Source organism: Nesoenas mayeri (assembly GCF_963082525.1).
Source record: "Nesoenas mayeri genome assembly, chromosome: 1".
Lineage (NCBI taxonomy): Eukaryota > Metazoa > Chordata > Aves > Columbiformes > Columbidae > Nesoenas > Nesoenas mayeri.
This window is the reverse complement of record NC_137541.1, coordinates 140,978,987-141,006,331: the sequence shown is the minus strand read 5'-3', so window position 1 is coordinate 141,006,331 and position 27,345 is coordinate 140,978,987. Positions and strand designations below refer to the sequence as shown.

The window sequence follows — 27,345 nt, the reverse complement described above, 5'->3', positions numbered from 1 at the left end:
AATTAATAGATGTCATGTACGTAATAAACCAATCAATTATAACTAACTTTATCAATTATTTCTTAGTGTAGATGTATGTTAAAAATGGCAAAATTTGTAATCAATATGTAATTAATTGTGTGGATATAAGCAACACAAGAGCATCCAGCACTTCTGGAGGATGATCCTCAGAGCTCCTCAGCGCTGCCAATAAAGAATGCCCCTAAATAGCATAATTGACTCTGCTGTTAAGTTTATTTCTCCGTTTCAGCCCTGGAACTGCAGCCCAGCCATGAGCTCCAGCCATTCAGTTCCAAAATGTCACAAGTGAAAAGGGAAATAAATATTAATTATGAGTGTCTTTCACACTTTTTAACCCTCGCAGTTCTTCTGCCTTGGGAGTCGGGGCTGTTCAGAGCCAGCGCAGCAGCAGCTGAAGTCCCCTGCAATGCACTGCAGAGGCACTGTGGCAGCAAAAAAGTTCTCCAGGAGATGATCCCCGTCACAAGCCAAGTGCCTGTCCTGTCCCTTCACACACACACACAGCCCAAAGTGCAAAAAAACCTGGGTAACTTGCTTCGCACCAGCAGTTATTCACATCAGCATTTTGAGCATGAGGCTGCTGTCCTCGCCCTGGGGGCCTGCCTGGTCCCTGCAGTTGCTCCCCACCCCAGATGTTTGGGTTGGCTCTGTCAGAGCCAAAGGGTCAAGACCAAGCAGGAGTGGGGCCTGTGGTGTGTGCAGGTGCCCTGTGGAGCTGATTGCTTTAACATATTAGTGCTGCCCGAATGGTTCTGCATCACATGGATTAGATTTTTATGGTCTTCCGTGAGTTCTTCTCCCCTGGATATATAACGTTATTTCCTAGCCCCTTCTCCCTCCACCTGAAGCTGAATGTACTCTTTTTTTACCTGCCAACATTGGTATTCCCGTTAATATATTTGTGAGAAACAACAGAGTCAAACTGAGCATGAATTTTGTACGGTCTTATCTCTTTAGATTCCCTTTTGTTGTATACTTCCTGCTTGCTTTCAAGGAGTCTCCTACAAATCCAGGTTAAAGTGGTGGTGTCCCTTTAAAAAGATAGAGCAAAATTGGCATTAACTATCACACCTGTAAGGAAGAGAGGGGTGAGAGCAAAGCAGGAGGCAGAGCTGATAAAAGGCTTCTGTGAGCCCTTGCCTCTCCTGGGAAGGGGTATGTTAAGCTTCCTAGGCTAAGAGTGGAGATGAGAAGTAAAGGTGAAAATGGAGTCTCCACAGTGTGAGCAGAGGATCACAAAGGTCTCACTAGCCGAGATCCTGAGGTGTTTTGAACATGCTATAAGTGAGGAGCAAGCCTGGGCTATCTGTTTTCAGTGTTGCCGTAAAATGGAGCAGTTGGCTCAGGGGCTGTGCCCACCGCTCCATTCTGTGTTCATAAAAGGTCCTGGAAGCATCTTTATCCATGCTGACGGTACTGTTTCCTTCAAGGTGTACCACAAGTCTGGTAAGAGCATGGGTAGCTGTGGAGGCAAAGGACTGTTCTTATCATAGACTAAAATGTAGGGAATTTTTTTTCCTGCCGTTCTCCCCCTCAGCAACCCACCTCCCTGTAAGTTGTCACAAGGCTATTCTGCTGCCTATACTTCAATTTAAAGGGCTGTAGATGAGCGGTAATACAGAGGTGCAGCCTACTAATTTTTCTAATAGTGCTCTGGTGAGTCATTGGGTTCTAGGGAATAGCTGGAATGAAAGTTTGTTACCACTTATGTTATTTGAAATAAATAGTCTGGGGTTTTATTATGTGTTCTGCTCTATTGATCTTCTAATGTATGGTTCCTTTGTTATGGTAACTCTTAGGACAGATCCATGATAGACAGTTTCCCTTTTTTGTGTAGCCAGCAAGTGGCAACAAGCTTTGTCTTATGCATCACTTTAGTTGCACTGCTGCAGAGGTCAATGGTAGACTCACTCTTCAGGGACAAGAGTGGGTAATAAAGAATGAAGATAAGGATCCAGTGCCTTTCTTGTGGTTAGACCTCTATTAGCAAGCAAAAAATGCATCCACCAGCAGTTAGTTTGGGACTAACACTCATAAGTGTATCCTGTGTTGCTTTCTAGTAGCCGCTAAATATAGGCTTACTTTCCCCAGGTGAAACTGACCTTAGTTAGAGGGGTTTGTTTCGTTATTATCAAGAATTCTTCCTGTTTCTTTCTCTTGACGGGGATTCTAAAAGTCGTTTATCAATGCCTGTGAGTTATCTTTCTCCCTTTCCCATCTTTTTTCGCTTCCAGATGTTGGCAGCATTCAGCAGTCAGAGGACAAGGTAAGCTTGTGTCTTCACCTTTGTACATGTGCAGATATCCTGTCATAGAAGGGCAGCTCAGGAGATGCAGATGTCTTTGGAAACTATTAATAATCATATCAAGGTGCTTAAATCTGCTCTTCACTGTGAGAGTGACTCTGTCGCTTGCAATCTGGAAAATGAAGCAAAATGGTAGGACTGAACTCAAGTAAGACAATGGGACTGGGAAACAATGTGCACAGTTGCTGCTTGCTGTGGAATAGCCCACTGTCTTTTTGTCTTAATAACAGAGGTACTAGATAAGGCTGCTTAGAAAAAAAAATCTTAGCTTATTTAGGGAGTATTTAAGGCTACCCCATGAGCATCTAGCTGCCTTTTGGGCCCTTCTCATCCTGAGAGATGTGCTCAGCCCTGAGGGACAGTAGAGGGTACATGTATGGCTGGGAAGTGACAGCTGTGAAGTTCCCCACAGTGCTTTGTGCTGCACTGCTTCCCTGGTCTCTGCCTGCAGCTGCTGGAGTACTTGGGAGTGGTCATCTATGAAGCCCTGGACTGGGGACTCGACAGCCAAACAGAGCGAGAGCTGAGTGATCCTTTGGAGAAAGTGCTATGCCTCATGTTGCAACTGGATGATGAAGCAATGAAACCAGCAGTCACCCTGCAGGATGTTATCAAGGTTTCCTTTTTCACACTTAGTAAATATAGCAGCTCTAGAGGAGCTGATGGAGTAATGTGTTAACCAAGAGGCAAGACCATTTCTGGGAAAATGCTGGGTAGTTTGTTGGAGGACACAGAGGGAGCACATGGCTTTCCCATCAGAGGGAAAAGGCAAAACCATTGCAGGTACACACAAGTGCCTATGGAAAAGAACTCAGAAGATTGAACATGACTCTCACACAGCTGTGTCTATGAAGTCCTTCTGCACATAGTCTCCAAATTCAATACCTAGAAGACTATGGATATTGAAAAAAGTAATTTGTGCATAGTATTAAGTTTCTGCAAGAGCTGGTATTTGAATGTCTGAATTCAAATATTTTCCTCTCAGCCATAATTTAAAGATGTAAGAAAGTTCCTGTTTCTTGCTCTGATCAGGGCAGGGGAAAAAAACAGGACAAGTAACTTGACGTTCTGGGGTGGGGGGGGAATTGTGCTTCATCTGCACTGGAGGCTTCCACTTCCAGGTACTTATTTCAAAGCACACGTTATGGAGAACAAGATGTATAACTTACACATAAGATTGCTCCTGCTTCTCTGTTCCTCTGCATCTACAATAGGGGAAAAAAGAAAAAAAAAAGCTATGAAGGGCCTGTCAGGAAGATGTTTTTTAGCCATGAATTAAGAAAATTGAGTCTTGCTTTATTCCATCCTACCATTTTTTTTTCATTTTGAGATTTCTTTTAAATAGCTGCATTTCTTTCAGGCCTGTGAAGAGCACTTGTGCAGGTCTTCTGAGGCTACCAGCCATTATAAAAGGACCTGTAGCAGCTTGTTTACTGAATATATGGAACTTCAGAAGCTTATGACCATCATCCAGACCTCCAAAGAGGTACAGCTGGGATTGCCTCTTACTTGCTATTCCCTCTACCTTCACATACTCATCTAGTTCTAAAGTAACCTTCCCATTGCACTAGAAATGAAGTACCTAGCTGAGGGTTTATTTTCGCTATGTGAAAGGCTGCTGTCTTTATTTATTGTAGCTTTTGAATTTTGGGGTGATTGGGACTTCTGGGCTTTTCAGATTAACATTGGTAATTTATACTGGATATAGGAAATCGCTGAATGGTACAAGGTAATAAACTCATGTGCTTGCTCCTCAGAGGCTAAGAAAAATGAGTGTGGAAGATTTGGTGGAGAATCCGCTTCAGAAGAAGGAAGAACACTGGGTAAGGGACTGCATTCCTTCATTATGGGGGGCAGGTTTGTCTACCTTGTCTCTTTGAGGCTTTCCATTGACTCTTCTATAAAAAGCAGAGTTTGAACACACACACACACACACACACACACACACACACACACACACAAATTCTTAAGTTGTTCATGAGCTTAAGTAGTTAAATATTTCTCTGTGAAGGAAGATGGGGAGTGAACTTGAAGTTAAACTATTTCATGTGTTAAGCTCATATGGACTTTTATTCTACATGAAGGGTGTCTTTGCAGTCCAACTTAAACCACTTCTAAAAATGAAGTTGGAGGGAGTCTTTGGAACAAGTGTCCACAAGTAGTTACTCAGGCTGTTTCTTCCTGCAGATGAGCCCCAAACTCCAGCTCTCAGCAGGAATCAACACCTGCCAAAAGCAAACCATTCCTTTCTTGTAGCTGGACTGAAAACTCTTCTGTTGGTGGTAGTACTGGGGTGGCCTATTTCACTCTTATTATGTGGAGTCTGCGCTGTTTCAGGGCTGAAGGGGACTGAAGGCTTATAGCTCTATCCATCTTTCTGGTTGTGCAGCTCCAGCAGCTCAAAGGCATGAAGGAGGGTGAGGTTGGAGACGTAGCTCCTGCCTTCTGCTCACTGCCTTACTTGTCCTTCCTTGGATCTTAGAATGTGTGTTTGAGGCAGAGAAAGCAACTTATTCTGTTCTTTTCAAGGCCCTACACAGTCAGGGCTCAGTCAGAAACAAATAGCTCCTCTGGCTGGAGTTCTGCCCAGCATAAACAAAAGCACTGTAGTCTGGAGTCTGTGGAGACAAACGGCAAGCCCCGAGAGACTTGTGGACTCACTCCCTTTGTCTAAATAGCACTTGCTTTGAAGCGTGCTCAAACTATCCGTATGAAAATGTTTGTGAAATGTGTGTTTGGGCATATTCTCAATTTTGTGATCTATTAAAATAAACTGGCAAGCTATCTCAAACCACAAACTCATCAACTGCTATAGCTCTTTTCTGCAGGGAATACATGAATAAATACATGGGCTTTGCTGTGTGGCCTGAGGGCCAGTGTATTTGGCCTCTGCTCCTTCAGTAGACATGAGTTTCAAAAGCAAGATGTCTGTTGCATATCCTCTGCCTCTAGTTTCCAAGTTTCTAAGCACCAGTTGATTGCATCGCTCTGACAAACTTTTGAGTTTAAAATAACCAGGATGCCAACTTTACTGGGATCCCACAGATTAGAGCTGATGCCTTTAGTGGTGCCAAGCAGCTGATGCTCCCTATGGCCCACACATTTTCATGTTGACTGCTAGAAAACAGGCCTTCTGAAACATAGACCACAGCCTGATAGCTTTCAGGGTTGTACAGTTGCATCAGAGCTTATCCGTACATGGCATGAGATCATCTTCACCCTGAAATCTAAGGAGTGAGACCTCTTATGAACACAGCTGTCTTACCACCCATCTGTTGAACTGAATGCAATGGGTTTGGAGTGTTGTGGCATCTTGTGTCATATTGCTCAGGTGTGGGAAGTCATTACATTACATGGGATGGCCCAGATAGAATCATTGCAGTGATCCAGCCAGTTGGGAAAGAAAAGCATGGGTAATAATGAGGTCATATACATCTGAAAAGATGTTTTGGGTGTACAAATTGCTCTGAAATGACCAACTGAAGGCAATTCTTGTCCCAAAACTAGTGTAGCAGTATTACAGTACAGAAGTCTCTCTTCACATCATACCTTTCAGTCAAGTTCTGTCACCATGTGAAATACAACTCTAGAAAGTGCAAATGGCTCATGATAAGCTATTTCAGTTTGCCTGGAGACTTTTGTATGTTCTCCTACACAATAATATATATAACCTAGGATATATGACTAGTATGTGGTCACTCTCTGACAGTTCTAGTTCTCTGGAGTTGAGGCATGAATGTACCAAAGCCATTCAAAAACAATTCAACAACAACAAAAAAAATCCGTCTCCTTGAAGGCAGCAATCAGTCAGAGCTTGCATAAGACTCTTCTGATACTACACCAAGATATCTGAATGGATAAGTTGAGAGGGAATACTTCATACTATAAGTGGAAGAGGAAGAGGAGTTTAAGTCAGAAGCTTTGTTCTGAGGCAGTTTTCTAAAATGTTTTGCTTCCCTTACTCTGTTTATAATACAGTCACTTGTTCTTACTTAATTTGCCATTGGAATCCAGATAAGCCGTTGACTTAGCACTTCCATTACAATGTTGTCTAAACATGCTATTGAGTTGATTTTTTTTGCCGGTCTTTAACTTTTGTTGGGTTATACTGCATGCCTGAGGATGCTTAGATATTAATACAGGAAGAGGATGAGCAGATGTCTGAGTTATCAGCTTATGTCTTCAGGCTGAAACTAACATATGCTGTTGTGAAGGTTAAAGTAAGAGATCCCTTTCCCTTTGTCTTCCCATTTTGTTTGTGAGCCCTTCAGCCCTTGGTTTCTGAAAGTTCAGAGGATTTTAATGGCAAGATTTGGGATTTAATTCCCAGTGTTTCCTGAGGCCCAATAATATGAAAAAAAGTCTGGCATCTGGAGCAATTGCAGAAAGTAGGCATTCAAGAAAATGGCTCTAGATCCCTGGCAGCAGAAGCTGTGTTTTGCTGGAGTAAGTTCATAAAGTTAATGACAAAATTTAGGAATGAGCCTGGCGAGCCAGCACCCAGATCCCTCATTATAAATTCATGTCTGCAAAGAGCAGCAGTTCTCTGCTCTGGTACCGTGCCCTAATCCAGAAGTGAGTTGAAGGGGGTGTCAAGGACACACTTCTGTGTTTCTGAATGACTTCGGTTGCTAAGTGTGTCCTGTTACACAGAGGGAGGGAATGCTGTTTTGTGTGTTCCAGCCAGCTGCTGACTTGGCCCTCACTGGTTTCTCTGAGGCATCTCTGTGGCCCAACGTCATCCGTGAACTGCAGAATGGTGTGAGGCTGCGCAAGGCCACTGAGCGACCACAGCATCATGTGACTTCAAATGAACGTATACGCTCTCCCTATGAATTACTTTTGGATGACATTCAGCACAAGAGGTACACCCTTCGGAAGGTGAGTGACTAGAGTCAACAGACAGCTTTGAAACCAACTGTTCTACTTCATTTCTAAGCAGTATTTGTTGAGACCTACTCTCCCAAAGCCTGTCTTTCTCAAAGGTACATCCAAGTCCAGAAGTGTCTGGATCTCCCTCTCAGCTGCAGCTCAACATTAGATCACCCTGTTTGTCCACCCAAGTGCTTAATTTCCAGTAACTTTTTAATTCAGGAGTGACCACAATTTCATGAAGCTGGATGGCAAGCTTTTTCCCCCCTCCAGTGACCAGCCACTCCCTTCCCTGGAGCAACCACTCTGCCTTGCACACAACAGTTTAATGAAATAGACCCTGTTTATGCTTTGCACCTTGGACACTTGTGTCCTTTCATGCTCCTTGAGCTGACCTGTGTCTGGCATCTCTTACTAATTTCTTTGCCTTCCTGGATGTTGTGGGATGTGTGCAAGTGCAAAAACACTTTAAACTCCTTTGCTCGGCCTTTATGCAGCATACACGAGCTACTGCAGGAGTTTAATGAGGGTAAAAAAAAAAAAGCTGAGCCCTTTCCAGGGGCAGCTCCTGTGCTGACTCAGGTGGTAGGGGCTTCCAACAGTGTGGATGGTTGGTAAAGGTGACCAGATACAAAACGTCTGGGGTGTCTCTAAAGGCTTGTGATGCTGTTCACTTGCTGCAGCTTGAGCTGGGAATGATGAGCAGAGCTAAATCACTGGCATAAGGCTTTGTGGCATTGGCGTGTTTTGCAAACAGACATGTTGGCAGAAGATGAGACACAGCTCTACTTGTAAGAAAGAGCGATATTTTACAAAGTGAAAACTTTGCATACCACACTAAACATCAGGCTTTTGTTGTTTTGTTTTGTTTTCCTTGTTGGTGCTACTAGAGAGCAGGGAGTTTAAAAGCCTCAGCTAAGCTGTGCACCTCTATAAAACCCCAGGTCTTGGTTTTCTTGACTGGCTCCATCCTTCAGACAAGGCTATGACATTTCTCTGGAGATGATACCTTGATTGATTTCTATGTGAACAGTAGTGGAAAGAAGACAATACATCATAACTACTTGTGTTCCTTGCAACATAGTGTTATCAATGTACTGTGCAATACAGAACTGTAACTCAAGGTGGCAGGATGAACTGGGTCTTGATTTTATTATTTTTATTTTCCTGTGATCGACAAGAAGCAAAAACCTGTTTGAAGAGTAAGAGTCAGAAGTGTCAGAAGAAAGCATGAAGTGCTGCTGCTCAGGTCTTTGTGAAGGCTCTTAAACGAGGATTTCCCCATCTGCAAAGCTATTTTAAAGCTTCTCTAGCAAACAGTGGTCTAATTTGCAAATGAATGAGTGTGGCAAGCTGTAGTGTTGTTCTACCTGCAATCCTACATGTTCTGAAGTTGTACACGCAGGGAAAGTAAATGGCATAATTGTAAGAAACTATCATCTTGCCAATATAATAGGTTCAGGCAAGATCTCTCAGCAAAGCATATTTTGTAACGATTTTGCAAAACCAGGTGTTCTACCTAATGGTAAACACATGAAACAGGGCAAAAAGCCACTGCTTATATCCCCCCCCCAAATCCCGGCTGCAAATTCCCTCCCCTGTTTCCCATTGGTTGGGTACTGCAGGGTTTACAGACTACCCATCGCTTCCCAGATGCCCTGCCTCAGTTTACCTGTCTCACTAATCCAATCCTAGGAACCCCCTCCCCTTATTTATTTATTTCTATTTAAGGTGTGGTTTCCTGGTTCTCTGGCTAACCTTCCCCCTAGCTTAACTTCTAACCACAGGAATTGGTTTGCATTCCGAGATTACTGCTAAGAGAATTTTATATTCAAGATCTGATAGCTGGGTGTCTCTCAGTATTTATCATGTTTCAGATTTACAGTTGCAAAAACAACATTCCTCCTTCAATGGCTCCTTACATAGCCTCAAAGTAAGAATAAGTGAACAAGACAGCCAAAGACGTCTGTACAACTTGTTTTTCTTTTTTTGGTCGGTTCTCTTCTATGCAGCAAGCACAGGGCTGGATGAGGGAGACAGTCTTCCTCACATGAATACCTGCCCTGCAGTTCTTTCTTGCTATTGTTCCTGGTTTATATAGGGCTGTAAACCAGTCTCTTGGACTCTAGCTTATGCATACAGCTGTCTGCTGCTACAGTTCTTACAGTCTTGTTAACTCATTAAATTCCTCTCCTCCCTGGAGCTGTGTTCTCACTGATAAATGTGATATGACCATGGTGCTTGTTAGGATCACTCCTCATATTAAAATTTGGGTACAAGGTTTTCCAGTGGTTTCTCAGGAGTTCAGGAGCTGCTGGGGCTAGAAGGCTGTATGCTTCTTTTGCAAGCCCCAAAGGGCTGTGCAGTGATTGCCTGTAGTTTGCCACAGACAAATTTATCTCTAGTGAAAACTCACATAACTAAACTTCATAAGTGTATACCTCCCACATTAGTTTTGTTATGTCTTCCCCACCTCCCCCATTCACAAATCCTGATTTGAGTCAACTCACTGTGCTGTTAAAGGGGAGGGTATACCACTAGCAGGCATAGAACTATTGCTTAAACGTCATTTCTGCTCTTTCAGGTGGTCATCAAGCACAAACACAAGACCCCCAAAGCTGATGTAGCTGCTCCCAAGCCTCGTCTAAAACCTGTAAGTGACCTGGTGCTGCATCTAATGGTAGCAAAACAAGATTATTCTGGAGTTAACAGGACCCTTTCTAGGAATATAGACCTAATGTCTGAGCTACTGGTTTGGATTTGGGAGGGGGATTATATTAACCCTACTTAACTTTTGGGCAGACCCTCCTGCCAAAACATGGAGTTAGGAACATGTGAGTTGACATCTGCATAGGAGAAAGATGATATGTCTCCCTGCTTCCTCCACTACTGCTTCAATTTGGAACATTTTGTGGTCTTGAAAGTGCTCCTGGAGTTCTCAGTTTCAAAGTTGAGAGTTGCTGTAGTATTCTATTACGTATTATCTAAAGGTTCTCTCATGTGCAGGGTACAGTGCCCTCTTGAGTGAGAGGCACTTGTGAAACAATGCCATTGCTGAAGGAGTAGTTCTGTCACCAGTGGTCTCCTTGCTCTGTCCACTGGCTCTTTCTGGTGCTGTGCTTTGCCTGCAGGTGATGGGGAAGAAGCTGAAAGAGTGTGTGCCGTGGGATTCCCGCTGGTGTGAACATCTCATATCAGAAATAAAACAACCACAGAAGCTTCTGTCACCAGCAGCAAGGGAAGAGGGGAAGAGGACCAAAGGTACTTGCTACAAAGCAACCTATCGAGCATGCAAGTGAAGTCAGCCTTGACTAAAAATAATACATGGCCTTTGAAATGAAGCTCACTTATCTTCTCCTTAGCATGTATGATGTAAAGGAGGTAGGAATGCAAGCTTGTGTTGATAGAGGCAGTATGGCATAAGAATAGCTCTTTCTAGAAAATCTACCTGTGGCTTATTCACAGTCAAAAGATGTTTCAATCTACCATTTTTTTAAGGGATGCTCAAATTTATCTGTCCATTAAGTGAGAGAACAGAATTTTGACCATCACCTAAAACTAAAAGATTATGAAACTACCAGGATATAGTCTAGCCAAATCTCAATTTCTGATGTGTGGGTATGAAATTTGTCATTTTCTTGTAACAGCACAATATCTAATCCTGTCTGTGTGTATGGGGTTCTTGTTCTCCCTCTCCCCTGCAGAAATGGTTGTGACACCAAATATTACCTTGAAATCTCCAAGCGATAGTTTAGCTCTTCAACATGCCAGCACCAAGTTTAAAATTATCAACACTACAACACAGCAGCTCAGACCAGGACTTCAGGTAAGGCTTTAAATGAGAAGACCATGGAGAGGCACAAGAGTTGCAGGCATTAGATCTGCACATGCACATCCTGGAACATCAGGTGCAAATCCTAGTGTCACCAATTTTGTCTCTCAGAAGTGAACGAATGTAGTACTGTTAGGTTCACTGACGTTCTTTCCTCTAGAGAAGCTCACACCATATTTAAACACATATTTTGTGGCATGTCTGCAGTCTATAGAACCAAGGTCTGCTCTTGTCTCTTAACATATGGATCCTGCAGAAGTTTGGATATGCACAGAAGCTTGGCCAATATGGTCCAGAAGTATTGCCATTCTTACCTCACAGTGAGGCATTTGATGCTACACGTATTGATATATTTGCATTTCATGTGGTATGTGAGCTTGTGGAAGGAAAACTTAATGGCTTTTTTTCAGGAAGCAACTTTACTGGTGACTTCCCACTCTTCTGCCTGTGGAGCAATTTTGGGAACACCATTCTTCAATAAGCCATGATACATGGTCTTTGGGTTCTTTAACTCCTAGTTTGATCATGAAAAGCTTGACTGCTTGGTGCTGGGATTCAGTCTGGGCATATTCAGACATTCTGTGGAACAGACCTTAAGCCCTAACACATCGTGTCTAGCACAGATGCACTGGCATACAAACTGGAATCTGTTTTCTGTAAACAGAAATCTGTTTGTCTGAAATGAAGTTGCTTAACTGCGGAAAATGGTTAGGAATTAATAAAAGCAGAAAAATCTTAGCTATATTTGCGCAAATCTGTGCCACTTGTAGGAATGTTCAGCATTTGAGAACCCTGTGGTTGATGTATTACTGCTAAACTAGAAGGACCTTCATATAGAGACTAATACGATCAAATTTTTCTACTTTTCTAGAGAAGCTAAAAAACAAGCTGTTGAGATATAGCATTGGGTTGGAGCTGGATTAGTGGGGTACAGTCTGTTGAACTGTTCTCCAGTGTTGCTACGTGTGAGCTGGAGCCAGGAAAATGGTTCCAAGGTACTCTGAGAGTTGTATAGTGAGGATTTTGTGAAGTTGGTTCCTGAACAGATGAAACTTTGGGACTAGTATCTGCATTGAACTTGGGTGAGAGAGAGGACAGATGAATTTGAAGTTTCACTAGCTTGGCTGGAGCTTTGTGCTTGTGAAGGGAATTAACTTGCTATTACCTTTTGGAATGTAAAGTTGCTAAATATAACACATTGATTTCTCTCTCCACTTTTGGCTGAGCCTTGAACATTTCTCATCAGTCCTGGGTATCCTGGGGTTTGATTAGCAGCAGCACTTTTGAGGAAGTGGGCTTAATGTCTCTTTCATGCAGCTTAAGAATATCCTGCCCTCTGGTTTACAGGAAACCACTCCCAAGCTGCCTTCCAGCACCTGGCTTGCCTCAACCAGGGCATCAGTAATATCCTGCAACAGCACAGGTCAGTGTACTTCTACCTGCACATCTAAACCAGGGGGACAAAGTACAATCTGTCACCTGCTGGGTTCCCAAAGCATTAGGTTGGGTTCACTGTATGCTTTCTCTCTGTTCACCTGAGGACAGTTTACAGGAGAAGCTCCAACACTGAGTAATGAGTCTGGGGAGCTGCTCTTAGCAAACCATTCCTCTGCAGTTGACTGAAGCTTGTATAGCTCCTGCAGGTTCAAAACAATGACAGCATGTCCCCAAAGGCCAAACTGGAATTCACAGTAAAAGCTAGCCTTTCTACTTTCAGAAGACAGTGAAGTGCTCTTGAGCATTCAGCTTTTGGGGTGAATACTGGAGAGCTGCCAGTTGTTTTTCTGCACCCTAAAACTCTCTCTTCCTGTCCAGGTCTTGCTGCAAATTGCATGTGTCCTCCCATGAGTGCACCCACATTAAGAGACATTAAACTGAATGGTTTCCCGGACGCTGGCCAACAGCAACTGCCTCCTTACAGAGGAAGGTCCAGATCTTTAGAGAGAGGCCTTCAAAGCAAGGAACATGTAAGTCTAGTGTGTCATCTAGCACACCTAGTCTGATACTTCTGGTAATGACCAGAAGTGCAATGCAGATCCTTGTGCAAGCAGAGAGCATGTTCTGCGGTTTTTAGTTTAGGCCATATTGTGTACTGATCTGAAGTTGGGATATTATTGCCGCCTTGGAGACAGCTTAAGAGAAGATTGTATGCTGTAGTGTCCTTGTGGAGGCTTCCCAGTTCAAATGATATGAAATAAAGTTGTTCTTTATACAAGAAGAAAAAAGTACCACTGCATTAGTTGAAAGTGTCTGTCAAGGCTTCCTCGGGCAGATTGTAGTTGTTGTTGGGACTGTCCTGCTTTCTCCATTTCCCTGCATTCTTTCTAGATTTTGATACATTCGCAAACATACTTTAAGCTGTGGTAAAGAGAACATAGATAGTACAGCATCAGTGACTCTTAAATGTGTACAGTACTGCATTCATCAGGCTCTGAATGATGGTTGTGGGAGCAATGCTGGGGTTTGTGCACTTCTGTGCAACTTTATGAATCATGGCTTGCACTGTTCTGCCCTGATGAGCCATGTTGTGCCCATGTCTCCTTCTTTTCTTCTGCATCCCTCCCTGCCTCCCACCCTTGGCAAGCCTCTGAACTGACCATGACTGCGTGACCTCTTTGTTCAGCAGTGTGGTGGATGCAGGTGGGTTGGACTCACCACCTGGGGATAAAAGCACTATTGTCTCTCCTGGTCAGCCACCAGACCACAGCTGCCATTTGTGTGGGGCCAGTGGGTTGCGGGAAAGAGAAGGGAATAGAGAGTTGCGCTGTGGAAAGGGATCCTGTACCTTGGAGGCGCCAGGATGTCATCTGTGCTGTGGTCTGTACCAAAGGGTAGAACTCCCCAGAGACTGGCTCTGGAGATGGTATTAACTACTGTGGTGACCAAGGCACCTGCTTTCTTCAGTCACCACAGTGACCTGAGGTGTCAGGAAGGTGCTTGAAAAGTACAGCAACCACTAAAAGCCCTGTAGTAGTTTCTTTGCTAGTATTGTCAAAGAGTCATTTGATATTCCTCATCACTGGCAGAACTGAGCTTTGAGGACAAATGATTATAAGTCTTTTGCAACCCAGTTTTGAGGATGACCTCCCCAATTACCTGCTTCCTTCAGCTTTTTCTGATGCTTAACTTCTGTGTTTGGATAGGACTGTCCCTTTCCTACCAAGTGGCCATCACCAACCATTGCTGAGCTGATTGGAACCAGGTATGCAATGATGATGCTGGAAGGGCAAGGCTTCTTCCAAGGAGGTAGTGATGGTGCTATTCTGAGAGCAAAGGTACGTTTCCTCTTCTTGTCTTTGTGCTGTCCTTGCCTTTTCAAAAGCTGGCTGGCTCTGTGGCCCTCAGTGCTGAACTGCTGAGGTGCTTTCTGCCTCAACTTATCCTCTTCATGCAGCTGATCTGAGTTTGGCCCTAGGCTGTAAAAATCTTTTAATGCTTGTATGGTGATGGCTTCTAATCAAACTTAAGCTGTGTAAGTTGCCTAGGAAGTAACCCAGCCTTTGCATGATACTTCTTGTCTGTTGTTTTCATGCTAGGAGAGCTGCCATTACTGTTGATCAGCTCTAAAATCACAAAGTAATTAATTGGGGTTTGGTGCTGCTGAACAGTGAAGGAAAGTTTCTTAACTTGAACTCCTACACCTGAGTTATGCTGACTTAAATCACGTTGCTGAATGGATGCAAAGGTTAGGGAGACAAGGGGGACAGCAAATGACCTACAGCACAGGACTGTGGGCTGTCCACTCTGCTTGTCTGCTGGCTTATTTGCCACATCTCCTTTAGAGGGGCTGTTGCAACAAGCCCCTCTAGAGCAAACTTTGCAATGGGCTTGTACTCACAACACAGATGTGAGGAAGTCTAGGCTACTTGGCTTGGGGGTCCAGATTCTTGCCCTCATTTATTTAGCAGAATAGACAAAGCAAAAGTGTTCTACTAGCAGAGCTATGCTACTTCCACAATCTATCTGTCTGTTCCTGAGACTAAAGCCTTGTCTTCTCACCTTCCTTACCAATCCTGCTTTAACTTGCCTGCACTCTGCCTATTCTAAAATGGCTCCATTACCCCCTTTGTGTTCTTGCTGCTGAAGTTTTTTTAGCTTGCTCAAGCTCTACTTCTCAAGATAATATCACTTCTGACTGCCAGCTGTGCATGAATGTGTTCTTTTTTGTCAAGTTCAAGCGACTCATCAGCTTCCATATGACTCATTTTTTGCTTCAGGATTGGATTCAAATTTGCCCTGACTTAATCTCTTTGGGATTGCTGCAGTCTACCTCAAAAGTCTCTCTTTCTCTCTCCCTTAACTAGCTACTGTTACACTCTTGCACAATACAGCTATTGTTTGTTCAAGAGCCTTTTTTAAAACTCCTGTTGTCTGGCAGTTGCCCCAAACCTCTGCATCATAAAAACACTGGCCTACAAGTAAGACTTTTTTTTTTTTTTGCCTTTTTAGTTTTTAATTCCTGTGTCTTTGCTATCCTTTATTGGACCTCTGTTATTGTATGTGGATCTAAAGCCTTTAGAAGCTTGGTTTATATGCTTACTTTTTAGCAAGCAGTGGATACTGTTGGTACAAAGATATTTCCTATTGGCATTCACAAGTAACTTTCTCTTCCACAGATATGTTTCAGCTGCCATAGGCAGATGTTTCTTAAGTGGCCTTACAGCTGTTACCTCTGCAGCAGGTGAGCTAGTAGAAAAAAGGCTGAATAAGGAGGGAAAAAAGAATGAAAAAGCAGTGCTGAAAATACTCAGTATTCAAACAGTTGTAGTAATGGGTAGAAACAGGTTGTTGAGCCCTTCAGTTTTGCGTTACTGCAGAAGCCAGGCTGAAGTGTCTACAGCTGCAAGAGGATATGGAAAAACTTGCCTCTGAAGTGGTATCTCAATTTTAACTCTTAGCATTAAGTTTGCAACAACAAAGTTTACTGTGCAAGTATTAGATTCCATTTCTCTCAGAGATCACTGGGCATTTTGCTCTAGATGTTGGATTTAACTTCAGTCAAGGGCCTGAGCAGGTTCTGGGAGAGGTTTTTCACCAGAATCTTCTCTTAAGGACTGAAAAAGTGAACTCCAAACCCTCTGACTGGGAAAAGAGTTGGACCTACTTATATCCACCTATTTGTCAGAGGGTTTCTGTTCATGGAAGTGGAAAAGAGGAACTTTAGACACATTAAGGCTCACTTAAATCTATTTGAAGCAGTGGCGAAGCACTGAATTGATTACAAGCGGCAAGTAAACAGCCACTGAGAATGGAGTAATTGTCAGTGTTAGTGCTGGATGAAAAGTAACAGACATTTGCACATAAAGTGTTCAAGCTATGGATGCTGACACATTTCAGATTATTTAAACTAGGATAAATAGGAGGGCTGGCAAACTGAATAGAGGGAAGTTCTAAGCTTGCTCACTTTTCTATCAACTGATTACACCACAATCACAAATTAAGACTGACTTAGGAAAGTCACCATGAACTGCAGCATTGGTATCTGCTGAGCTTTACTCAAATGGTAATGCTGGGAAATTTTTTCTCCTAGTGTCGTCTGCTGTGACTGCTGCATCAAGGCAAGTCTAATTTTCACAACAGCATATCAGGTTTTTTACATTTTCTGTTTTCCCTGCACCTCACCTGTCATAGGAAGCTTTCCTTCATCCCAGTAATAAATCTACCCTCTAGCTTGTTTCTGAGAAAACAGAAGAGTGAAGATTATAAGGTGCAAAAGCAGACAGGGTGCCACAGACATCTCTTGTCACACTCAGCTAAAACAACTCTGGCTACTCTTTCTTTCATCCTGTGTAAAGTGGTTGGGATTACACTGTGCTCTATTTATACAACAGTCAGGAAGTTCACTGCATTAATGTCCATCTTCTAAGTGCACCAATAAATCAGTTGCATGCCATGCAAATTTTCCACCTCAGAAGGAGAATTTGTTTCCCTGAGAACTCAGGTGACTTGTTTTGTGATTCTAGATGTCCATGCCCTTCAGAATGTGTGTACATCTCCCACTTCATTTCTTGAGACTTTTGAGACTCTCCAGAGAGGAGGACCCAGCTACTCAAAAGCAGAAGAGCCCAGAGCTGCTGCGTGAACTCGAGCACTGGGAGTGTTTGGGGTAAGCTGAGACAGGGATGTTCTGTTTTTACCTTGAAAGATGTTACCAGTTACTTGTATATGCAAGTGTGCAAATATGCAGATAACAGTATGTAGTATTATGCTGGTCAGCTTAATGTTATGCTGAATGAGTGGTTTAACCACTGGTCTAACTGTTCTACAATTCTCTGGAAGTATTGTGCATTTTAGATGAACAAAAGGGAGGATGTGTAGGTGTTCTGAAATACATTTTGCCTTTTAGCTATAAAGCTTCCAACATGTTTTCAGAAGTGTCCATATTAGTCCAGATAGAGAAGGTTCCTTACGACAGCTCCACTTATATAATAATTTCCAGATCCCATTATATTATGTCCCACATAGCTGGGGGCCTGTCACTACAACCCAGGAGTAGCCCCTTTATACCTAGAAATAAAATATGCTAATGGTTTTGGGCATAACTGGCTGAAGAGTAATGCCACAAATGGTTTCTCAGTCCCTACACACACACAGAGACACCTTTTCCTTTTTGTGTCCAGAAAGGGAACTATTTCAAAAGGACCTTTTGACAGTGCTGGGTGGAGAAGACAGATTTTGTGGGTAGAAGTGCAATATTTAGGACTGGAAGCATACATTATCTGTTCTTTCCAAATCAGTTACATATTCTTCTGGGGGAACAGATATATTTTCTTCCTGAAACCATTTTTTAATGTAACCAAAATAAAGTTACAGCAGTTTCTGATTCAAAGACTTATACTTCAGCTGCCAAAATTCAGGGATGGTGTTCACTACTGAAGATAACTGTGTGGGACACTGGTTTGTTCTGGCTCATAGTCCAAGTACTGCAGAAGAGGTTTGAATGCATTACAGCTGTACTTCAGGACAGCAAAAATCCATCCTACAGCATATGCTGTGAGAATGCAGCCATCACCTTGGGTCAGCCACAGATATCCATTAACCCTTTAGCTGACATACTATTAACAGAGAGAAGGTGTCAGTGAAATAAGCTGTTCGGCTGCTTAGTAACCTTCCAAAGCAGAGCTAACTGCTCTGTTGAACTCATGCATTAAATTAAATCACTTAGCAGTGTTGGATCATGTGTCGGGGAAGGGTAGAAGACCACCATACCCTCTAACAGAAACCTGTGTCAGCTTTCCTGTTTTGTTTTGGTTTTTTCTTCCCTGTGCCACTCCAGTGTGCCTGTTATTTTGGAACCCCATTGCCTAGCACAGCCTCTGTGCTGTTACACAGGGACCATGGCCGACTGGGTGACTGCAGACATCTGTATGCGATGTGAGCAGTATCTGTTGAACGTGGCTTCTAGTCAACAGCGGAGCATCCCTCTCAGGAGAATTTCTTGGCCCTGAACAAAACTGGAATGACTACCATACGTTTCTCCTGTCACTTGTTCTGTACCTGAAGTAAATGAAACAGCTTTATGCACCAACCGACATAAAGGCCCGAATAAAAGACCTCCCTGCTGCTTAGTCTGAGCAGGAAGCACAGTTAGTATTTATGTATTGTGTAGTATTATAAAGCATTGCGGTTTTTAGAACTGTTTTAATTCTTTTATGTGTCCTTGGGGAAATAAATGTTGAAGCACTATCATGCCTCTAGCATTTCCTTCTTTGCACCTGCAGCTGTCATTGTTCTGTGGCACTGTTTGCATTCATTGCTGAGCAGACTTCACCCTGTGTAATGAGTACAGGGAAACTTTTAACATAAAACCTCTCTTCCCAAGAACCTTGAAGAGTGGAGCTCTCAGTTCTGTGATCACATTACTATGTGTTTTGCAAGCACTTACTCCTTCCTGATAACTCACTAAAAAGCACTTAAACTCAGGGCTCTGAATCATGTAGCACTGTAGTGATGGCTGTCAGGAAGCCTACTCAGGCTGCTTGCTTAGGACTAGCGCTTTGTTTGGTTTTTGTCCATGTGTGATCTGTGCTTTGCCACCAGAGCTCTCTGGTGCTTGTCACTGAAGTACCCGGTATATCTCAATGCCATCATCACCTGAGGGGTGGATGGTTGTTCTAGAGAGATTATTGCTCTTTGTATTGGCCTTAAGCTTTGGCCTAACCTAAAATGGACTATTACAACATATGATGTTTTAGAAAAATAAAGAATGTTTTGGCAAATGCCTTGTGTGGTTAAAACCAGAAATGGGATATTTGATAGCATGTCTGTTTCTCCCCAGAAACAAAATGGAATGACTTTATAGAAGTGGTGCTCTGATGGAGTTCTCCTTGCTGTGTTTTGCAGGGCCTGGATAGACAGCGGTGAAAGTTACAATGGTGGTGTACTTGGAATGAGTCATGATGAAGAAAATAATGTCTGGGAAGGGCCAGTTCTTCTAGATAGTGGAGAAGGGAAGAGAGGCATGTTTAAGCTGAGCCCAGGGTCTGCATCCAAACTGCCAGGAGGGTCAATACCTCCAGCTGACTTGTGCTGGCCTAACTCTACTTCCTCTAAACTACCTATCTGCAAGCTGATGCCTACTTGCAGGTTTGGACAAGCTCTGCAACTCAATTAATGTGGGGAAGCTGGAGCTTTTGCTTCCTTTTGGAGCAAGTTCAAGTGTTCCTCTTCCTTCAGTCAATTAGGAGGGGTGCAGCCTGCCTGCCCTGGTCCTCTTCTCCATGTGCTAATCACTGGTGCTGCTGGAAGGCACATCCATGTCGGGCAGGTGGGCTCCTTGTAGCCTCTAGGGAATGGCAGCCAAGCCGCAGCTGCGCTTGCTGGAAAGATGGGTGCAGCATGGGGCCAGGGGCATGAGGTACTCTTGGATGCTTGCTTAGTGAGGTAGTTTAGATAGGCTGATCTCAGCTCATTTCTATCTCTGTTTTGATTAATGTGCAAGTCCAAAATTCTTCTCAGGGCCTGGGTACAGTGGTAGGGAGAGAACACATCTGTATGACACCAAAGTAGACTTCAGTTTAGCTGGAGAGCAAAGCTGGTTCTAGGTTCTGTCTCTTGAACATCCACTGTGGTGCCACATGGACTCTTTTTACTGGCTTCCCCTTTTCCTGCCCTGTGTCCAGGAGCAGGGTGACTACAAGACAAACAGGAAAAGGGGTGGTAGGGGGTTGCTAAGGGACACCCTGACCTTCCCTGCCTGGCCCTTATTTAGTGAGCTATCAGGAAGGCCCTTATTCCCATCACTCCTCTCTGCTATACTGGTTGCATTGGTCCCTGAGTGGGCTAGTAAAACCTCTGTCCCCTGTACAGGGGTAACATGTGATCGATCTTCAACTCTTGTGTGCAACTATTGCTCCTGACCATGGGAAGTCATGACAACTTGTGGGGGGCAGGCTTACTAGAAATGTACATCTGTTTAAATACAGCCAAAACAGTCTGGTCATCTTTCCCTGACCAGGGAGAGCACTTCAGAGGAAGCAGAGAATAGGGCTTACCTGAGAACTGCGGAGTGCAGGGGGGATCAGGCACAGGCAGCCTGAAGCCAGGGTGCAAAGCAGGAGGCTCCCATGTGGAAAAGATCTGGGTCCAAACCTTAAATGCACCAAGAACAGCATTTTGCAGGGATTTGGAAGTGACTGTGCAAAACCTGTTTGGTTTGGAGCCCCTGAAAGGTGATGGCTTGGAGGAAAGCCTTCACTCTGCAAGCACATGGCAGGATTTGATCTGTTTTCTAGTCATTTGCTGGTCCCTCTTACCATATGGACCAGAGCCTTTCCTGCTCAGAGTCAACTGATTCTAGTTATTAGTGTTGTGTTTGGGTGAAACTTGCCATTGGATGTGGGGACCTTTTGATATTCTCCCACCACTGCAGAAAGTAGTCTGTCTGGCTTTTGCACTGGAGTCCCAGCACACAGCCCCTAGTAGCTTAAAGCAGCAGTCTTTAGTCCTATCCCATTAGTGAATCATGACTGAGAAATGGAAAAATAATCTATTACTATTGGTGATGGTAGGATAATTTTTTTTTTTTTTTTTTAAGTATAGTTGTGCATTGAATATAACCACCTAGTGCTGTTTCAGGACAGGCTACCACAGTATCACAGAATGTTAGGGACTGGAAGGGACCTCAAAAGATCATCTAGTCCAATCCCCCTGCTGGAGCAGGAACGCCTAGGTGAGGTCGCACAGGAACATGTCCAAGTGGATCTTGAGTGTCTCCAGAGAAGGAGACTCCACAACCCCCCTGGACAGCCTGTTCCAGTGCTCTGTCACCCTTACTGAGAAGAAGTTTCTTCTCAAAAAGCGTGAAGAGGAACTTGTGGCAAGTGTCATTTGTCTCCACACGGACTCTATCTGGGTGCCTCTGTACCCAAAGGGCTGGCCCTAATGAGCAGGAGAGCCTGGATCAGGGCCCTGGGGGTGGAGAAGGGAGACCTGTCTACACAAGCTTGCTTCCATTTTGTTTCCCGCTCGTGTCAGTTCTGTGTCCACTTATCTATGAAGCCAGTAAGGGAGAGGGAGGGACTGACTTAGGACACCTTTTATTTCACTACGGAGCCTCCAAGAATGGTTGGCTCACCCTAGCCAGGCGCCCGGGTACGGCGCCGACAGCACTGCGCGCTCGCTGCCGCGCCTGCCAGCAGCACCTGAGGGAAGCAGCCGGAGGCGGGAGCCCCGCCCGCCCTCTCGCCCGGGCCAACGGCTGCCAACGGCTCCAACGGTTCCCGCAGGCTGTGGGCGCGCCATGCCCATGGCAGCCAACCGCCGTCCCGCCGCCGCCGCTCCGGCAGAGGGCAGCCACGGGCCGCGCTGCCAGCCGGAGCCGGGGCCGGCGCCGGGGCCGGGGCCGACCCGCGGGGGCTAGGTGTCGGGGGGGCGCAGGTAGAGGTGCGCGGTTACCCGTCACCCACCCTCCCGACTGCCTGGCGGTGCTGAGTTACAGGCTTCGTTATTGCCCGGGCCCCATCCTTAGCTGCGTCTAGGAAATAAAACATATTGTTACTGTCTTAATTTATTCATATTTTTCAGCCGTTCTGTGGTGCTCCCCTAGCCCTGGGAAGGCCTCAGTGGGCATTTCTGACCCAGCCGGCTGGTGCTGGGCCTGGGCCACCACAGTGGGGAGGTGAGGGGAAAAGTGAGGGTGCGTGGGCCAAAGGCAGCTGGGACAGAGACACAGCAAAACAAAAAGGAGGTGTTACATGGAGGTGAGAAGCAGGAGAGGCCTGGCTGCAGGACTGTCGTATGGTTATTGAAGTTTGGTGTTTTGATGCTTGAAGCCAGGCAGCCTGACAAAAGCAGGTACGTGGCCTCTTGTGACAGGACAAGAGGTAAAGGTCTTAAATTAAAAGAGAGGAGATTCAGGCTGGACATGAGGAAGGAATTTTTTGCAATGAGGGTGGTGAAACACTGGCAGTTTGCCCAGAGAGGTGGGAGATGCCCCATCCCTGGAGACATTCAAGGACAGGATGGACGGGGCTCTGAGCAACCTGATCTAGTTGAAGATGTTCCTGCTCATTGGAGGCGGGCTGAACTAGATGAGCTCTGAAGATCCCTTCCAACCTAAATTATTCTATGATTCTATGAATAATCTCACCCAGAGCGCCACTCCCAGCAACTTCTTGTTCAAGTGAAAGGTGGTTTTGAGCAGAGTTTCACCCTACGTCTGATTCAGTGCAGCTTTTTTTTTGTTACAAAAGGTAATAATAAGAACATCATATTTTACACATTAGATAAAACTGTAGATGTAGTGTTGAGCAGGATTAGATTTTGAAACTATGTGGGCAAATTGGGGAAATGGTCTGGAAAGAACAGAAGGCAGTTGAATACGGATAAGTGGAAGGTCTGACACTGGAGCGGCAATATGAATTCAGCAAGTACAGGGGAGGGAGGGATAGGTTAAGCAGCAATTCTTCAGAAAAAGGATCAAAAGCTGAATGCAAGTCAGATATGTCATAGTGTTGAGGTGATGGAAAGTAAGTGAAGGGAGACGTGTGGTAATTGGATCCAGCCCAGTGGAGAGCAGGGCAAAGCAGCGGAAGTTGAGAAACCATTACCTATCAGGGAAGCTTGAAAGAACTGAAATTCTCTAACCCAAAGGAGGAGAGAACTCAAGTCTTTAAGCACATAAAAGGACATAATCTTTGCTGCTTGTCTGTGATGAAGAAGAGGAAAAAAAAGAAGGCTTAAGTCACAGCAGGAAAGACTCAATTTAGATGTTAGGAAAAACTTTCTAGTGACAGGGATAATAAAGAATGGACTGCCTGGGGAGTGGAAAGCTTTAAGATCAAGTTAAGCAACATCTGTCAGAGGTGTCCAAGGTTTAGGTGATCCTGCCTTAGGTTAGCAGGATGGACTGGTCTGACCTTTCAAGGTCCCTTTCAACCCTAATTTTTCAGTGGTTCTGTGGGCCGACATTAATCTTCTTAATGGTATTTAAACACTCAGCAGCTTCTCTTAAGTAACTGCTAGCAAGTCTCTTCTCTTGCCTGCGGTTTAAAATTAACTTAATTTCCTTGCATCACTTTCACCCTCCAGCTCCCAAGTCCTGCATAGCCAACGAGCAGCTGAATTCCTTGACTGCTTGTCAGTACCTTCCTTGCAGCTGTGTAGCTATCTACAATGGAAAAGAAAGGATAGACATGCTGAATATCAGTGGCTATGTCACCAGTGTGAGGGTTGCCTTCTTTTCTGCCCCACTTCTTATGACAGCCAGATCTCATCTGTGGTTATTTCATCCTGTGCACTCCAGGGACCTGCCTTTCCACGTTGCCTGCAGCTTTCTGGGGGAGCTTATGTCCTGCCTCTGGCAAAGGCTGGCTACTTTCTGAAAGGAGTTGTGTTGGACGGTGTTTCTTTGCCGTTGGTTTGTCACAAGTCAAGCCTTGACTGTCCATGCCCAGACACTGCCCAACCCTTGTGGCATTTGTGTGTAATTATGTTAGTGTGTATAAGTTCAGGTGTTGTAATTAATGTGTTGTCCATAAGTGATCTCTACTTAAACGGCACAAATTCCAGAAAGCAGGTGTCTGTGGTGTGAAGGTGACCCTTAGTCTGGGAGTGTATCCTTCCACCCCTTGAACTACTCATGAAGGTGAATTAAGTTTTTTGGCTGCCAGCAACAGGATAAGAGGAGGAGAAAAAGCTAGGCCGTGATGAGCACTGTTTGCAATCCTTGTCAAGTGTCCTCAGAAAACAGGAGAGCCGGTGAGCATGTCCTGAAGGAAAGGTGTCCAAAAACTTCTTGCTTATTTGCATAAAAAAGAAAATACAGCATTCCATTTGCTAGGGTAAACTGCCCCTAGTAAGAAAGTGAACAACTGCCTATAAGTCCTCACCTTCGGAAGATAACTCCCTGCCAGGTGCTGAGCGGCATCTATGGACTGTGAGTGGTGATACTGCTCAGCGTGGCTCTGAAAATTGGGTGGGTAATGGCACCAAGAGGATCACTGGCCCGGTGTCACAGCTAGGAGGTCAGTGATAGAGGATATATCCATAAATAAAAGCAAGTTACCCAAAGTCAGGAAAACCTGAGGGTTCCAAACTTACATTGCATCCTCCTTAGTTCTTTACCTAAAAAAGGTATTTCTGTAGCTGGGAAAAATCATCCCTGATGAGAAGGGGAATCAGAAGTATCTTATCTGCCCACAGAGAAGCAATTGTGATTCCTCACATTGATCTCCAGTGGTTTTAACCAACCAAGATAATCGTCAGCCACATGCACAGGCCCTCACATTCTCTTTTGTTAACAGAGCAAGGTCTGTCCTATCTCTGTGTGACTGGTGAGTACTGAGAACATTATTTTATACAAGGGAATAATGTACAATGAAATGAAGCAGCCACCGCAGCAGCAGGTTGTAACACAGGGTCTTTCACTTTTGCCCTGAGCTGCTTCTTCCAGGCTTGGCTGCCAGCTCTGAGATGGGGGGATTGCTATTTACATGCATAATAAAACAGCACCTGAATGCAGTTGGGGTCCTACCTTTGAGCAACATTAACACTCTTGTGACTTCATTTACAGCTTTTTCACTTTGCCTCTCTTGATGCTGGGAATGAGAGTTTCAGGTGTGCTCCTGTTTAAAAAAAGCCACTACGAAATATGCATGTGTTACAGCTGTTTGTGGTTTGTGGAGCCTATATTCCAAACTATATAATAGCCACTTTGTGCAGAAATTGTACAAAGGCACAGTTCCACTCCAGTGAAAATGTGTTTATCGGAACCATGACAGTATGAATCCAATTAATTAAATAAGACCTCAGTTTTTTTAAGGGAATGTTATGAATAATACAAATACAGCAAGTTTGTAAGGTAAGGGTGAAGCAAGCTTACTCTTTAATTGCTGTGACTTCAGAGAGGGGTTTTTTGGGGAGTGCTATAAAAATCATAAACTTTCTTAAAATTTTTTTAACACAGTTGCATCTCACAGCATTTGGGGGTACGATGAGATTAGGTACCCAAATGTAAGATTATTTGAATGAAGCAATTTATATAAAATGCAGCAGAATATTTCAAGATAAGAGGAAATCAGGACCTCTTTTATTTTTTTGCCCAGACACCACCACCTGGGGAACTCAGGTCCAGCCACCCTTGAGCACCCTGCGTTTTGGGCGTTACAAACTCAAAGATTTCCCATCCAAGCAGTGTTGCCAGCTGCAGCGAGCTTGATCTCTGCTTAGCTGTGGAGCTGGAGCCAGGCTATGTGCTAACACAGCATGGCTGCAGGCCTTTTTGGTGTTTTTACTCTGTGGAGTTTTTATGAGACCATATCTGTCAAACGTATGTGTGAAGATAAATCAAACAAGCACAGCCACAGCTATTAAATAAATGTGAAATCTGAGTGGCTTCCACCAGCCCCTCCGTCCCTGCCCCCAGCTGCTGTGTCTGCTGAGTGTTTTACAGAAACAGGACAGTGAAGGATGGCTGGTTATGAGAAAGGGAATGCAGAGGGGGGCAGCTCCTAGGGAAAGGGTTGATTTCCTCACAGGGGGAAGCGGAGAACTACAAGTTGGGTATGCTGAAGTATTTCAGGTCTAGAAAGAGCCTGTTTTGGATATTGGTGGCTTTTGAAGAGGGAGAGACTCAACAGATTCCGTCAGGGATACGGTCTGACTGCTGTCATGGTATCTAAAAGGCAATGAAGATGGGTACTCAGCAGAGGAGGCAAGAGGCATCAATGAAGAAATGTAATGAGTTGGGTCAGTAAGAGACCATGCTTGGGGCTACTGCTGTGTGAGCACCATGAATTTGCTGCACTGTGAATACCAAAGCATCAGAAGGGCATCAAGCTTTTACATGTCTGTCTTCTCCTGGGAACTAAAATAACCTTGACCTGATCTCCACTCAAATTTTTCCCCATTCGCTAAAGTGTTCTTCCCCCAAGAGAAGGATGGTCCTTCCAAGGTCAGGGCTGAGGTTACTGACAGGTCAGGGAGGGCAAGGTCAGGCTTGAAACTTTGGCTGTACCAAAGCTGTTCCACATAGGCAGAGGGCCTTGCAGTTTCCAAAGCCATCAGTCTCCTCCCCACTTTCACCAGCTATTCACCTCTCCTAGTCTTAAGTGGAAGAAAATACAGCCAACCTCTTCAAGTCCTTGTGTCACACCTCTGGGAGCTGCATTCTTGCTCTCGAGTGGTTGGTCAGGCAACAAAACAGAATAGCCAACATATCACTTCCAGAATCTTTATTTGGGGATTGAAGTTGGATCAATGTATCTGAAGGCTACTGTAATCAGGAAGTGATTCTTCTGATTTCTGACAATGGGGACAACTCCTGTCACTGAGAAAGCATTTGTCATTTCCCCCTGGCTGCACAAGGGTTTTTTTTACCCTGCACTTATTTACCCCAACACATGAGGAGAGCATCCTTGTAGAGGAGACAGGGGCCCAGCAGGAGTCGAGGCTAACAAATTGCACGGTAACAAAGCATACAGTGCTGATGCCAAAGGCAAAGCACAGGGGACAGCACTATGCCATGCATCTGGACGTGGGCTGCAAGGTGGAAATGTGGGACAAGGATTATTTGACCCGGTTCCTATGTTCTGTGAAATCATTGCACCTCCATTGATTTTGAATGCTGGATTGACACTAGAAGAGGATTTGACTCATAGAGACACAGTCTGCTGCACATAGGGTGTCATGGTCCTTCTGTGTATATCTCCAATGTTCAGCTGAATGAAAATAAATACTAAGAGATGGTTTTTGCCAGTAAAAATATACAAGGAAAGAGAAGTCTAACGTACTAGCAAGTGCATTTCTCCTGAGTTGCTAATGCAATGCAAAATGATTATTACTAATAATTAGCAATGTATGTGAGACTACCATT

At 44.3% G+C, this 27,345-nt stretch overlaps 1 protein-coding gene across 1 annotated transcript; it reads left to right on the top strand.

The window, feature by feature from the left end:
* Window positions 1-1,349: 1,349 nt before the first annotated feature.
* On the top strand, window positions 1,350-18,478 carry LOC308050790 (protein spire homolog 1-like; the record flags this gene model as incomplete). Its single annotated transcript, XM_080360952.1, has 17 exons — window positions 1,350-1,467; window positions 1,559-1,572; window positions 2,198-2,287; window positions 2,778-2,942; window positions 3,687-3,812; window positions 4,084-4,149; window positions 7,046-7,207; window positions 9,783-9,851; window positions 10,330-10,459; window positions 10,903-11,024; window positions 12,378-12,453; window positions 12,846-12,997; window positions 14,174-14,305; window positions 15,647-15,711; window positions 16,561-16,588; window positions 16,994-17,136; window positions 18,307-18,478. The coding sequence occupies 17 exons, from the start codon at window positions 1,350-1,352 to the stop codon at window positions 18,476-18,478; spliced, it is 1,830 nt and encodes a 609-aa protein (XP_080217078.1).
* Window positions 18,479-27,345: the final 8,867 nt, after the last annotated feature.